Source organism: Danio aesculapii, chromosome 4 (assembly GCF_903798145.1).
Source record: "Danio aesculapii chromosome 4, fDanAes4.1, whole genome shotgun sequence".
In the NCBI taxonomy this organism is placed as follows: Eukaryota; Metazoa; Chordata; class Actinopteri; order Cypriniformes; family Danionidae; genus Danio; species Danio aesculapii.
In genome coordinates, this window is record NC_079438.1 from 51,630,269 (window position 1) to 51,643,726 (window position 13,458).

The 13,458-nt window shown below is 30.1% G+C and overlaps 2 protein-coding genes across 2 annotated transcripts; one reads left to right on the forward strand and one right to left on the reverse strand.

Moving 5' to 3' along the window:
- Positions 1-284: 284 nt before the first annotated feature.
- cdc123 (cell division cycle 123 homolog (S. cerevisiae)) lies at positions 285-7,434 on the reverse strand. The gene is made up of 13 exons (XM_056455117.1): positions 7,337-7,434; positions 6,995-7,066; positions 6,841-6,901; positions 6,458-6,490; positions 5,401-5,496; positions 5,226-5,332; positions 5,096-5,144; positions 3,111-3,186; positions 2,865-2,987; positions 2,758-2,786; positions 2,412-2,540; positions 2,180-2,317; positions 285-663 (listed from the first exon to the last, which is right to left on the reverse strand). The coding sequence occupies exons 1-13, from the start codon at positions 7,408-7,410 to the stop codon at positions 610-612; spliced, it is 1,041 nt and encodes a 346-aa protein (XP_056311092.1). The 5' UTR covers positions 7,411-7,434; the 3' UTR covers positions 285-609.
- Positions 7,435-7,665: 231 nt separating this feature from the next.
- On the forward strand, positions 7,666-13,297 carry nudt5 (nudix (nucleoside diphosphate linked moiety X)-type motif 5). Its single transcript, XM_056455118.1, has 10 exons — positions 7,666-7,786; positions 7,925-8,007; positions 8,143-8,210; positions 10,215-10,267; positions 10,348-10,455; positions 10,534-10,629; positions 10,720-10,821; positions 10,919-10,927; positions 11,006-11,059; positions 12,597-13,297. Exons 2-10 carry the CDS (start codon positions 7,954-7,956, stop codon positions 12,704-12,706), a joined length of 654 nt encoding a protein of 217 aa, XP_056311093.1. The 5' UTR covers positions 7,666-7,786; positions 7,925-7,953; the 3' UTR covers positions 12,707-13,297.
- Positions 13,298-13,458: the final 161 nt, after the last annotated feature.

A 13,458-nucleotide genomic window follows, 5' to 3' on the forward strand; every position in this document is an offset into this window, starting at 1 on the left:
ATACTACACACATATTTCCATTACACATACTACAGATATTTCCATTGCATTTTAAACTCTATAATATGTTTTGCTTGATGCGTTTAAAAGAAAAATCCTAACTAATTGTATGCATCTTGTAATTAAAGTAAAAAAAATAGAAGTATTTGCAATTATTCCTGTACACAGTATATTTGTCTTGGTGTTTGGCGCCCTCATGTGGATGCAGAAAAATCAGTCGAGATTTTTGTTGTGATTTTGGAGAACATTTTCACATCAAATACAAAATAATCATTGAGATAGGGGTATTTTGCATTATTAAACATGTTTATTGTTACTTCATAGCACAGTTTAATATCTATTGCACAGTGAAACTGTTAAGAGTGTGTGTGCATTATTACAGATAGAAAGCATAAAAATGTTTTCTGCAGCACAGAAGCATTTGACAGGGATTTGGTTGGTCAGCACCGATCGTCCTTTTATATACAGTAAGAGGAGCTTCCTACAAGGTTTAGTACCTCAAGTTTCATCTTAACCCTGAAGCAGCCAATTAGAGTCTTCCAGTTCACTTCTTTACAAGTAGGGCTTGAAGTAAACTGCAGGAAGGTGGCACAGATTTACACCAGTTTACTACTGAGGCTCCTCCCCTTCTTCATTAGACTCCTCCTCCTGCTGACCCCGCTTCTGAAATTACACAGAGAGGAAATATGTCAATATATATGACAGTTTCTTATACAGTTGAAGTCAGAATTATTAGCCCCCTGAATTATTAGCCCAGCTGTAAATTTTTTTCCCTAATTTCTGTTTAACTGAGGGAAGATTTTTTTTCAACACATTTCTAAACATGATAGTTTTAATAACTTATTTCTAATAACTGATTTATTTTATGTTTGCCATGATGACAGTAAATAATTTTTGACTAGATATTTTAAGACACTTCTATTCAGCTTAAAGTGACATTTAAAGGCTTAACTAGTTTAATTAGGTTAACTAGGCAGGTTAGGGTAATTAGGCAAGTTATTGTATAACGATGGTTTGTTCTGTAGACCAGTGTTTCCCAACTCTGTTCCTGAAGGCACACCAACAGTACACATTTTCAACCTCTCCCTAATCAAACACACCTGAATCAACTTATCATAACATCAGAAGAGACTCCAACACCTGAAGTTAATGGGTCAGAAAAGGGAGACATCCAAAATATGTACTGTTGGTGTGCCTCCAGGAACAGGGTCGGGAAACACTGCTGTACACTATCGAAAAATATATATAGCTTTAAGGGGATAATAATATTGACCTTAAAATGTTTTTTTTTTTAATTAAAAACTGCTTTTATTATAGCCGAAATAAAACAAATAAGACTTTCTCCAGAGGAAAAAATATTATCAGATATACTGTGAAAATTTCCTTGCTCTGTTAAACATAATTTGGGAAATATTTAAAAAAGAATAAAAGATTAAAAGGGGGGCTAATAATTCTGACTTCAACTGTATGTATAAACAGTGAAGATCGAAATTAAAGATTATTTTACAGCTTTCTACATTTCGAGATCACTGCTTAGTCCTTTTTAAAGTTATCCTACCTAACAGGTGTAAAAGAGCCGTTTTTAGGCATATTTAGGCACATTTCTTCAAATTCCTACTAATTATTGACTACGGTAACAAGAAACTGTTGTTGTAATCTAGTTTCTTTGTGCTACAATCTTAATTTTTTTCACTGTTCTTTTTCAAATATCTGATTTTCTTTATACTGTGCTTCTGAAAAAAAAGTATACTTAAAACGCTGTGTTTTTTGAACTCCTGTTTGGAAAACATCAAAATAGGACTAAGTAGTGAGCTTGAAATGTAATAAGATTTCTCTAATATTGATTTAACTGTTCTGTATTTTTATTTTGAAATCTCAAAATGTGATTTTTATTTAAGTTTAAGTTTGCTGAATTTATAAAGCGCTTTCAAAACAGCTAGGGCTGACCAAAGTGCTGTATATAAAATGTAAAATAAAACAATAAGAGGTAAAGAAAGTACAAATAGCAATAACTGCTTAATGAAGTTAATGCTTGTTGCCAATAAGTCACATTATCATTTGGAAAATAATAATCACACAACTCTACCCTATTCTTCTGTATGAACAGCACATCGTAGTATAATAGTTTCCAGGGGGGCTAATAATTCTGCCTTCAACTGTATATCCTGGTGTCACTCACCAGCTTAAGAAAATCAATGAGCTTATAGGCATCTTCTCCTGTGGTCAGGTCCAGGAAGTCTCGTGGGATTCTGTAGGACAGACATGGGCTGGGCTGCACCGTCACCTCACTGTTGGTGCACCGAAAAGCAGGTCCATCCTAATATAATGTAGTATACATGTTATTAATATATTATCACAACAGGGTTTGATCTGAAACACGTAGCCTTGTTTAAAAAAAAAAGTATGAGTACCTGCAGTGCTGTTTCCTCTTGCGTCTGATTGGCTGTGAGATTTTTGCCAGATGTGAGCTCCTCCCACGTGAAAAGCAGAGAGTCTGTGACTTCACCAAACGGATTGAAGTCAATCAACCACACACGTCCCTTCAAACAAACACATTTTTTAAGGTTTGTGTTATTCAGTTATTATTTTTTAATACTTGATTGCATTATTTTTTACTGGCTTGCATTGAAGTAACATAAAAATTTTTAATTCTTAATATTCGATTTTTGCAATCTGTTCATGAACACTATAAAAACTTTAAAGTTGAACCATACACTACAGAAAATGACACTTGAATGAAATGAAAATGAAACTTACTGAGCTGTCTTTGTAAACATCCAGGACAACTAAGAAAAAAAAGCCGTAGGATTATTGTCAATGCTTGTTTTTAATGTAAGAAAAAAAATCTTCACTGCTACACTTACAGTCCTCATCTGGAAACTGGTATTGAATGTTGTCTCTGAAGAATTGAAGAATAGAAGTGGAGATGCTGGCTTCTTGTTTGCCGATGTGCTGGTAATGTTGTGTATAATCTCGCTGACAAATCGCTAAAATAACACCAAACATGATCTCAGTATTTATATGTAATTTTTAAAAATTGTTTTTAATATGCAATGCATTCCTCTTCAGCATTATAAACAGAATATTCAATTTTGTAGTTTAATAGATACCGATTAGTTTGTTCTCTTTCACAAAGCAACGAAATTCCCCTCCTGGGATGAGTTCACTCCATTTTCTCAATACCAACTGCACAAAAAGCAGATACAAGTTAGTATTTAGTATATATTATATTATTTAACAGGTTTCATTTAATAAAATAAAATGAAATAAAATAAAATAAATCTAATTTAATTAAATTACATAATAAAAATATTTAAATTGAAGAATTAAATAAAATTAAATAATAAAATAAAATAATTATATATTTGAAAGATTTTATACATTATTTAACGGGTTTCATTTAATAAAATAAAATTAAAATAAATTAAAGTAATTAATACAATAAATTTAAATTAAATAATACAATAAAATTCTAATAAAAATAATATAAACAAAGATTTTTTAAAAATTGGGGTCAGAATTTTTATGTTTTTATAATAAATATCTCATTTACATCCTTTCAAGTTCTTGTTTCTTTAAAACAATCCTACAACCCGCAAACGTTTGAGCTTATAATATATAATATAATATAATATAATATAATATAATATAATATAATATAATATAATATAATATAATATAATATGATATAATATAATATAATATAATATAATAATATGATAATATAATATAATAATATGATATAATATAATATAATAATATGATACAATATAATATAATATAATATAATATAATATAATATAATATAATATAATATAATATAATAATATAACAATATAATATAATATAATATAATATAATATAATATAATATAATATAATATAATAATATGATATAATATAATATAACAATATAATATAATATAATATAATATAATATAATATAATATAATATAATATAATATAATATAATATAATAATATGATATAATATAATATAACAATATAATATAATATAATATAATATAATATAATATAATATAATATAATATAATATAATATAATATAATATAATATAATAATATGATATAATATAACAATATAATATAATATAATATAATATAATAGTATGATATAATATAATATAATATAATATAATATAATATAATATAATATAATATAATATAATATAAGATAATTAGTGTTGCCAACTTGGCAATTTAGTTGCTACATTTTGCAACTTTTCATACTACCCTAGCAACATTTTTTTTTTTCCAAAAAGCACCTTGCATTGGTATGGAAAATACCCAAAGACCTGTTCTTGCACAATGGATAAAGAAGATGTCTGATAATCTTGCTCTTAAAAAAAATACATATGCAATCAGAGGTAAAGCAGAGACTTTTAAAAACTTGTGGTCTCCTTTCGGTCACTTTATAAAAGGATAGATAAAAACGGGAAGTTTTTGGAAAGATGACTGTAATTTAAAATTCAATCTAATAATGTTTTTGTTTTCAATTTATTTATGTTATTATATACACACACACACATTGGTCAATTTAAATGTATGTATTTATATTCATTTATTTTTTATATAGTATTGTATTATTTATTTTAAATGTTATTTCTGTTTAACAAATAATGAAGTGGGAACGTACATTCTGAAATATTATATAAGTTAATATTCTGTATTGTCTGCAGGGTTTTGTAATATAATTAAAATCAATAAAAACAAAGTTAAGCTAAAAACAAATTTACCAGTTTTTAACACCAATTTGTCTACTTTTAAAAGATACATTGTGAATGAAAATGAATCATAAAGGTTAAGCATTTCTATTGCTTATACAAACAGTCTACTATATCAAACAAATCTAAATAAACATATTTCAAATAATGTTTTTGCTGAGGTGGCCAGTCAATTTGAGAGAACACGTGATTTATTTTGTATTTAACATAAAGATTCATTTTTGAGTTGCAATTACATCACAATGACAACATTTAGTAACAAACTGTTCCCCCTTTAGCAACTACCTCTGCAAGAGTGAATATAATAGAGTGCAATGAAACAAAACGCTGGGAAAATATATAGTTTTCAGTACCTCATACTTTATAGTTGGGTCTTGAGAATCATCACTACAGTGGAGGAATCTATCAGGTATCAAAATAATGACGTTAACCAACCTGAGAACATGGAAATCAGCATTTATGCACCAGTAAGGCGACACTTACGGCTGTGTGAGATCACGCGTGATGAAATCTGAACTTTTGAACAGCAGGAAGATGTCGCTTAGACTCTGACACTGTAAGGAGCTGTTCAGGGCAATCCAGTTTGCATCCTGACAGGAAGATATTATGAGTGCTATACACTGAAGTTTATAAAAATCCAACTGTAAAATCTCCTCACCCTCGGAGCGCTCCAGTTCAGCTTTGGGAAAATGCAGCCGCCCAGAACATTTATTGCTTCTTGCACTTTTACATTGAACTCTGGAAATTCTGGAGCCTGCAAAATAATAATAATAATTTAGTACATGCAAAAGTATTAACAGAAGTTAGCTTTTATTGACACTGAGGTAAAGTTGGTTTAATGTTTGCACATTCTGACTTTCTCCATAATGATATAACATTAGAAAATTATTCCTTTACAAATTCTAATTAGGAAAATCATATTAGCAGCCAATGACTGACTATTAAAGTAAAAAATTGTTTACAGTCAATTAAATAGTGCTAATGTTGTTTCGAATGGTCATATGGTTTCTGTAATGTAATGTAATGTAATGTATTTTTTATTTAATGCCATGTCAGCAACTAAGGCTATTTTCATGGCAGGAACATTTCAATAATAAATATACAATTCAAAATCAACAACCAAATGAATACATAAATTAAATAAGATTTTTAGTGTTAATACATGATAAAAATTCTGAAATCTTTTCTGGTGTTTAAAAATGTCCTTAAGAGAGTTCATTTCATTAAAAAAAGTCTTGTGGAACCATTAAAAGCAGGACAGTCCAGTAAAATATGTTTTATAGTAAAGGCAATTCTGCAGTACAAACACACAGAGTAGGGTTTTCACCTTGGAGCAAAAAACATGGGTTATCCGTGTAGGACCAATACGACATCTGTTAAAAACCACTTGATCAAATCTAGTCTTAAATTTCTGTTTGAGATTTCAGGTTTTATTTCATATAATTTATTATTTTCCAAAGCAGCAAACTCATCTTGCCATTTGTTTAAAATGTAAACATTGATAAAAGGACTCATGTCTGATGGAGAAATTTGGCATTTGTTCACCACTTGCTTCAAAGCATACTTAGCAGCTGCATTCATATGGTTGCAGACTGAATATTCAGTCAAAGTAGCATGGTAAACAATACAGGAACAAGTTGTCACTGTTCAAAAATGTACAAACGTGCCAATATAAAACCAACTTTACCTCAAGTTGATTGAGGAATAAGACTCACTGTAACTGTTGTTGTAGTTTCATCATCAGTCCACTGGAATTAAAAGCATTTATGAGAATTAAGAAAGCTGCTCAAGCTCAGATATCTTATGTACACTATATTTTACTCACAGTTTTGTTTTTGTGAATTGTGGGGGCATTACATTGCTTTCCATTGGACAAACTGTACTTTCTATTGCCCTAACCCTACTCTATTCCTAAACCTTACAGAAAACTGCATGCAGTAGTACGTTCTGCAATAAACAAATTCTGTGTGATTTATAAGCTTATAAGTAATACTTCAGCATAATTCACCACCACCTTGTAATATCAGTGTCATATGCATGTCATTACACTGATTTGTGTCCAGATATGTCACAAAAACATGTACAGACACACTCAGACCTGTATGTCCTCCTCGTCAGTGTCACTGTTGTTGGCCTGTGTTTGTGAATTGTTGTTCTCACTATAAAAGGACACAATAAGACATTTATTTCATACAGACAAGACAGGAAAGTGCTGTATTTATTTAAGTACCATACTTTTGTGCAAATCTCACCTGCCAGAAACCACAAGTGTCCCATCATCTAATAGGTAATCGATTACATTTTGAGGTATGGGTAAAATCAGGCTGGGGAAACAGAAGACATCAACACTACATCTTTACCTACAACATAATGCTTAAATTAAAATGTCTGTCATTATTCAAAGATATGTTATAGTACATATTTTAGACTTTAAGACAGTAGGGTAAGTGTAATGGTAGGAGGATAAATGGGTATTTACGTACACGTTGCTTTATATAATGTTACTTAATATCATAGCGAGTGATTTTTTCCCCTTATTTGTACCAGTGAGCCCCGATCATTATATATTACCATACAGAAAGGACATTTCATACCTTTTAATGGTGTGTTTCTTAAATAGAGGATACCAAACAGAGAATTGACAGTTGACAACCTGCTCCTTCTTCATGCTGCCTGAAAGTTGCGCTGGTAATCTGCGCAACCTGAAAAACATTCCGACATATCGATATAGTGCCAAATAATAGCAGTTCCGGATTACAACTGCGCATTTTTCTGTTTCAGCGAAACTCTATTTTAATCATTCACTCTGTATTTTGTGTTAAATACTACTTCTCTTTATTTAAAATAAGTGGAACTGGTTAACAGTATTATGTGCACAGCGATAATATCGAGACAACAAGAGGGGAAACTATTTTAGCTGCACACAAGCAGGCAGATGTTCGGTGAACACGTGATTACATGTGTGAAAACTAACTAAACAACATCACTTGGTTTGTCAGGATAGGTCACTGTGATTTATTTGACACATTTCTGCGATTTTGCTGGTACGTACCACACTAACTGAAACAATTGTGACATATTGTTTATTTCGTGATGCATTAAGTCGTATAAATAGGATGTGAGGTCATCAATGACAGCATCATGCGCCTTGTAAGTGAACTTAATTTCTGTTGTACGTGCAGAATTACAGTAGCTGTTCAGACTGATCAAGATGAGCTCTCCAACGAAAGCCAGTACTACAGAACCTCATGTAATCAAAGAGGAGGTAAGAATCTGCTTTCAAATTTAAGGCATAGCTCTCTCTTTACAGTTTTGATTTGTCATTATGTAATCAATCAAATGTTCTTACAAACTGCTTTTAAATACTAAATTTGACGTCTCTGTGTTGTTGTTTTTTTAGTTGGTAGCGAGTGGAAATTGGTTGAAGCTTGAGAAAACCACTTATGTCGATCCTTCTGGAAGCACCAGGTATTGATCTGTGACTGTATGTGAATGATGTGTGACCTCTGGACTGAGTGGACGTGATAATACACCTATTGATCAAAATAATCTGGTTTATTTATTTATTTTTTTAATTGCATCAAACACCCTTAAGTATTTTCCTGTTTATTTCTAGATAGATAATCGGAATAATCTGATTTATATTGTCACAAAATGATAAGAAACACTGATCATTTAAATAATATTGTTTATATTGGTTTATTTTAGCAATATATATTTCCAGGTTTGTAGGTAAGTGGGTAAATAACTAGGTGGTGGGGTAGGAAAATTTGTAGGTTGCTATGTGATGGAGGCGGTAACACCCACCCCTGCCACCTAACTGGGCCCAACAGTCCTAAAATGCACAGTTTGTACTTATTATTGTACTTTATTTATTTACTTACTTATTTAGCTGTTTTTCATATTTATTTACTTATATCTCCTTTTCTACTTTTTATCTTAATTTAATCTTTACGTTTTTGTTGTTTTTTATTATATTGTTAATGAATATTGTTATTTATTATTTCTTAAAATGAATTCACAACTAAAATAATAAAGAAACTATTTCATTTTGAAAACTACATCTTTAACTGCTGAACTGCTCCATGGTTCAGGGTGAGGGGACAAATTTGTACAGATGCATTAATTGTGTTATTAATTGTTAGACCCTCACTATACAAAAATGATAGTAAATTATGTTGGATATAACTCATTGATCTCATTTAATTTATATGAACAGATAAGTAGTTATGAAAATAGATAGATAGATAGATAGATAGATAGATAGATAGATAGATAGATAGATAGATAGATAGATAGATGGATGATTTGTAGATGGATAAAATGGTTAGGGCATAGATATCTAGTTGGAATAGGCAGTGGATAAGTGGATAGTTTATTTGGAAATGTGGATGGATGGATGGATAAAATGGTTAGGGCATAGATACCTAGTTGGGGTGTTTAGTGGATAAGTAGACAGTTAATTGGATAGATAGATAGATAGATAGATAGATAGATAGATAGATAGATAGATAGATAGATAGATAGATGATTTGTAGATTGATAAAATGGGCATAGATACTGGTTGGGATGGGTAGTGAATAAGTAGATAGTTTGGGTAGTGGATAAATTAATTGGATATGTAGTTAGATAGATCGATAGATGGATAAAATGGTTTGGGCATATATATCTAGTTGGAATGGGTAGTGGATAAGTAGATTAATTAGTTAATTGGATATGTGGATGGATTGACAAAATGGTTAGGGGATAAATACCTAGTTGGGATGGGTTGTGGATAAGTAGATAGTTAATTGGATATTTATTTAGATAGATAGATAGATAGATAGATAGATAGATAGATAGATAGATAGATAGATAGATGGATAGATAGATAGATAGATAGATAGATAGATAGATAGATAGATAGATAGATAGATAGATAGATAATTTGTAGATGGAAATGGTTAGGGAATAGATCTCTAGTTGGTATGGGTAGTGGATTGATTGATTGATTGATTGATTGATTGATTGATCGATAGATAGTTGATTTGTAGATGGATAAAAGTCAGTGAAGGGGTTGAATATATAAGTAGTTAGGTGGATCTGTGGATAGGTAGTTGTAGGTAGATTTTGGTAGATTGTAGATACATTTGTGGGTAGTTATGTGGATAACTAAGTGTGCAGATAGTAGTTGGATAGGTATGTATTTAGATAAATAAGTAGGTAGGTCAATGAATACGTAGGTGGTTATGTGGGAATATAGGTAAGTATGTAGTTTGGTAGACATGTAGATAGGTTTGTAGTTAAATATGGTACAGTAAGGTTGATAGGTGTATAGAATGGTTGCTGCTTGGGTGGGTGGATAATTGGAACAATGTGTTTTAATATGTTATTCCATTAAGCAGTCTAATAAATAACATGCATATTAGCACGTGTTGAAAAATGTTTATAATTGTCCAAGTTAAATGACTTTGTTGAACGTTGTCTCTTCAGAACATGGGAAACTGTAAAGAGAACAACCCGAGTCGCCAACTCAGCAGCTGATGGTGTGTGTGCTTCCAAACACTCTCATGTTCTCACTTACATGCTTTAATGCTCTATGAATATTAATACATCTGATCTAAAGGTGTGGGAATCATAGCTCTTCTAAAGAGGACTCTACACAAAGACTGCGTCGTCATGGTCAAGCAGTTTCGACCGCCCATGGGATGCAACACACTGGAGTTTCCTGCAGGTCTGAGGATGCCAGTCTCATATAGTTTTGTAAAACACATAACAGTTATTGATTATTGTCTGTGCATGAATATATCAGGTCTGATAGATGAAAACGAAAGTGCTGAAACTGCTGCTCTGAGAGAACTAAAGGAGGAAACTGGTTATAAAGGGGAGGTAGTGGGTGTCACACCAGGTAAAAGTCAATTAATATCTGTGTTTACTCAACGAAATGTATATAATCTTACATGGTTTAATAACATCTGTTACATTTTCCATCTTTTAGTAACATGTTTAGACCCGGGCTTGTCTAATTGCAGCACAAAAATTGTTATGGTACATATTAATGGAGACGATATTGAAAATATAAACCCCACTCAGCAGCTGGGTGAGTAAAGGAGCAGTACTGTATCTAGAATCATGTAGAAGTTCATATTATGTTTTAAATGATTGCTCTTTCTCTTTTTTCCATCATGCATGTCTAGGTGATGGAGGTATGGGTTTGTTTTCTAATATAAAGGCTGCCATTATTGCTTATTTGTTTTCCTGAAAGCATGTTGTTTGTTTCTCAGAATTTGTGGAGGTCATTCTTCTACCTCTGGATCAATTTCAGCAAAAAATTGATGGTGAGTAACGGTATTGCTGATGTGAAATGCATAATCCTTATAAGCATTAAAAAAGAGACGTGTCTGCATGAAATAAAAATTATGGAGCCAGATCAGTCTCAAAAATCATACATTTACAATATTAAATTTATACATGCACAGCACAATTCACATTTACAAAATCCAATTTGTAAATTCAAAACATAATTCAGAAATACGACACGCTATTTGTAAATTCACAAGTCAAAATATTTTCATCAAATTAAATGGATTTAAGTAAATTATGAATTGTGTTTTTGAATTTACAAAATGGATTTGTGTAATTACGAAGTGTGTTTTTTTTATTTACAAATTGGATTTTGTAAATGTGACTTGTGTTGTGGATGGATGAATTACATTTTGTAAGTGTTTCTTTTTGAAACTGATCTGGCTCCATAATAAATTACTTTATTTACAAAGAAGGCGGAATGTATGAATGATAAGTGTCAGATTTTTCAAATTATTTTGCAAAAATAAATGCAAAAATATGCAACAATAATTATTCAGCGTAACTAAGATGTTTATGTAAAAATGCAACAGTTAGTAATACAATTTTATGTGTTTTATGTATATATATATATATATATATATATATATATATATATATATATATATATATATATATATATATATATATAATTGTTGTGGCTAAAGTTACTTATTTAAATCTGGAAGCATTAACAACTTGTATTGAAATGTATATCGTTATCGCTCAATATGGAAAATAATTATTGAGATATGCCATATCAGCCAGCCCTACTCATTCATAGATGGATGGATGGATGGATGGATGGATAGATGTATTTTTGTTTTGTCCATTTATGTGTTTTATATATGTTTGTGTGTGTGTGTGTGTCTAGATATATATATATATATATATATATATATATATATATATATATATATATATATATATATATATATATATATATATATATATATATAAATATATATATATATATATATATATATATAAATATATATATATATATATATATATATATATATATATATATATATATATATATATATAAATATATATATATATATATATATATATATATATATATATATATATATATATATATATAAATATATATATATATATATATATATATATATATATATATATATATATATATATATATATATATATATATACTGATTAAAATGCACAGTATACACTATTATGTAGATACAAAGTTTTATTTTGAATGTGGTTAATCACAACTGACTGCACTACGAATTAACAATTTACTCATTCTTACCTGTACTTGACCACTAAATGCATAAAAATGCTAAATTGTATTATATTTATTATCAAAACTGCCTTGCTGTCAATTGGAAATCCTCAGTGGCTAATGTGTGCCTTTCATAAATCTTTATAAAATGCATATTAGTCATGGAAAAAAATCTAATCTGTATTGGACTTTTTTGTTTTGATGCATAAAACAAATGCTTTTGTCTTTGATCCATATATTTTGCTTTTCATCATGGTTCCTTTTGGATATTTTTACAGAGCTACTGCAGAAAGAGAAAATAGTGGTGGACTGCAAGGTGTACATTTATGCAATGGGAATGTCTCAAGCCTTCTTTAAACCCAGAGAGCTGCCCGTGCTGAAGCAGTGAATGCACACATCTCTCTTCAGGAATGCAAAGAAGACAGTTTCTGAGCTGTAACACACTTTTATGAGCTCATTAGAGAGATGAAATCAGTACTTGACCATGGCTTACATGTTTTACCACAGTTGCCTCAACATTCCTAACAAACTAACAGTACTTAATTAACAGGTGATCAGTGTTTTGCACAGTTTTAGAATTTATGATTGCAAATATGACTTTGTCTGACAAGATTAATCTAAAGTGTTGGGTTATTTTTCCAGATATTGTAACCACATTGTAATCTTTGTCTGCTGTTGACCCATAACAATGAAATACCATTAAAAAATTAAGAAGAAAATAAATAAATCTCCTTAATAAGGAAACTCTTTGAATTATGATCAGATCTTAATATACATTTAAAACTGACCCTAAATGTGTGTTTTTGACGTACTGTAAATATGTATTAACAAAAGGTCAGTAGAATATTGTTATAGATTATCTATCCAATTGTCAACAGGCCTGCAATATGTAGGTAACGCTGGAAACTGCATATGCAATTCTGTATACCTGAGTAACTATTCCTTTTTTATCTAATAAAATCTGACAGTTTAGATTTTGCATTTGTGTATGTATATGTCTTCAGTCCATTTTACTTTGTAACCTCTGTACACAAAAATGAGTACATTTCAAGTAATTATTATATAGGATAGTATATAATCTTTAATGTTAGGCTAGTATATTAACAGCTTCAATAAACCATACTCGATTCAGATTAAAAA

Bases quoted from the DNA above. Each gene is read 5' to 3' on its own strand.
- cdc123 (XM_056455117.1), bottom strand. From the start codon at position 7,410: ATGAAGAAGGAGCAGGTTGTCAACTGTCAATTCTCTGTTTGGTATCCT. The intron at 2,988-3,110 runs GTATCTATTAAA...GTGTTATTTTAG, and splicing joins GAAAGAGAACAAACTAATCG to CGATTTGTCAGCGAGATTAT. The intron at 664-2,179 runs GTGAGTGACACC...GTGTAATTTCAG, and splicing joins TCATTGATTTTCTTAAGCTG to AAGCGGGGTCAGCAGGAGGA.
- nudt5 (XM_056455118.1), top strand. From the start codon at position 7,954: ATGAGCTCTCCAACGAAAGCCAGTACTACAGAACCTCATGTAATCAAA. The intron at 8,211-10,214 runs GTATTGATCTGT...TTGTCTCTTCAG, and splicing joins GATCCTTCTGGAAGCACCAG to AACATGGGAAACTGTAAAGA. The intron at 10,630-10,719 runs GTAAAAGTCAAT...TCCATCTTTTAG, and splicing joins GGTAGTGGGTGTCACACCAG to TAACATGTTTAGACCCGGGC.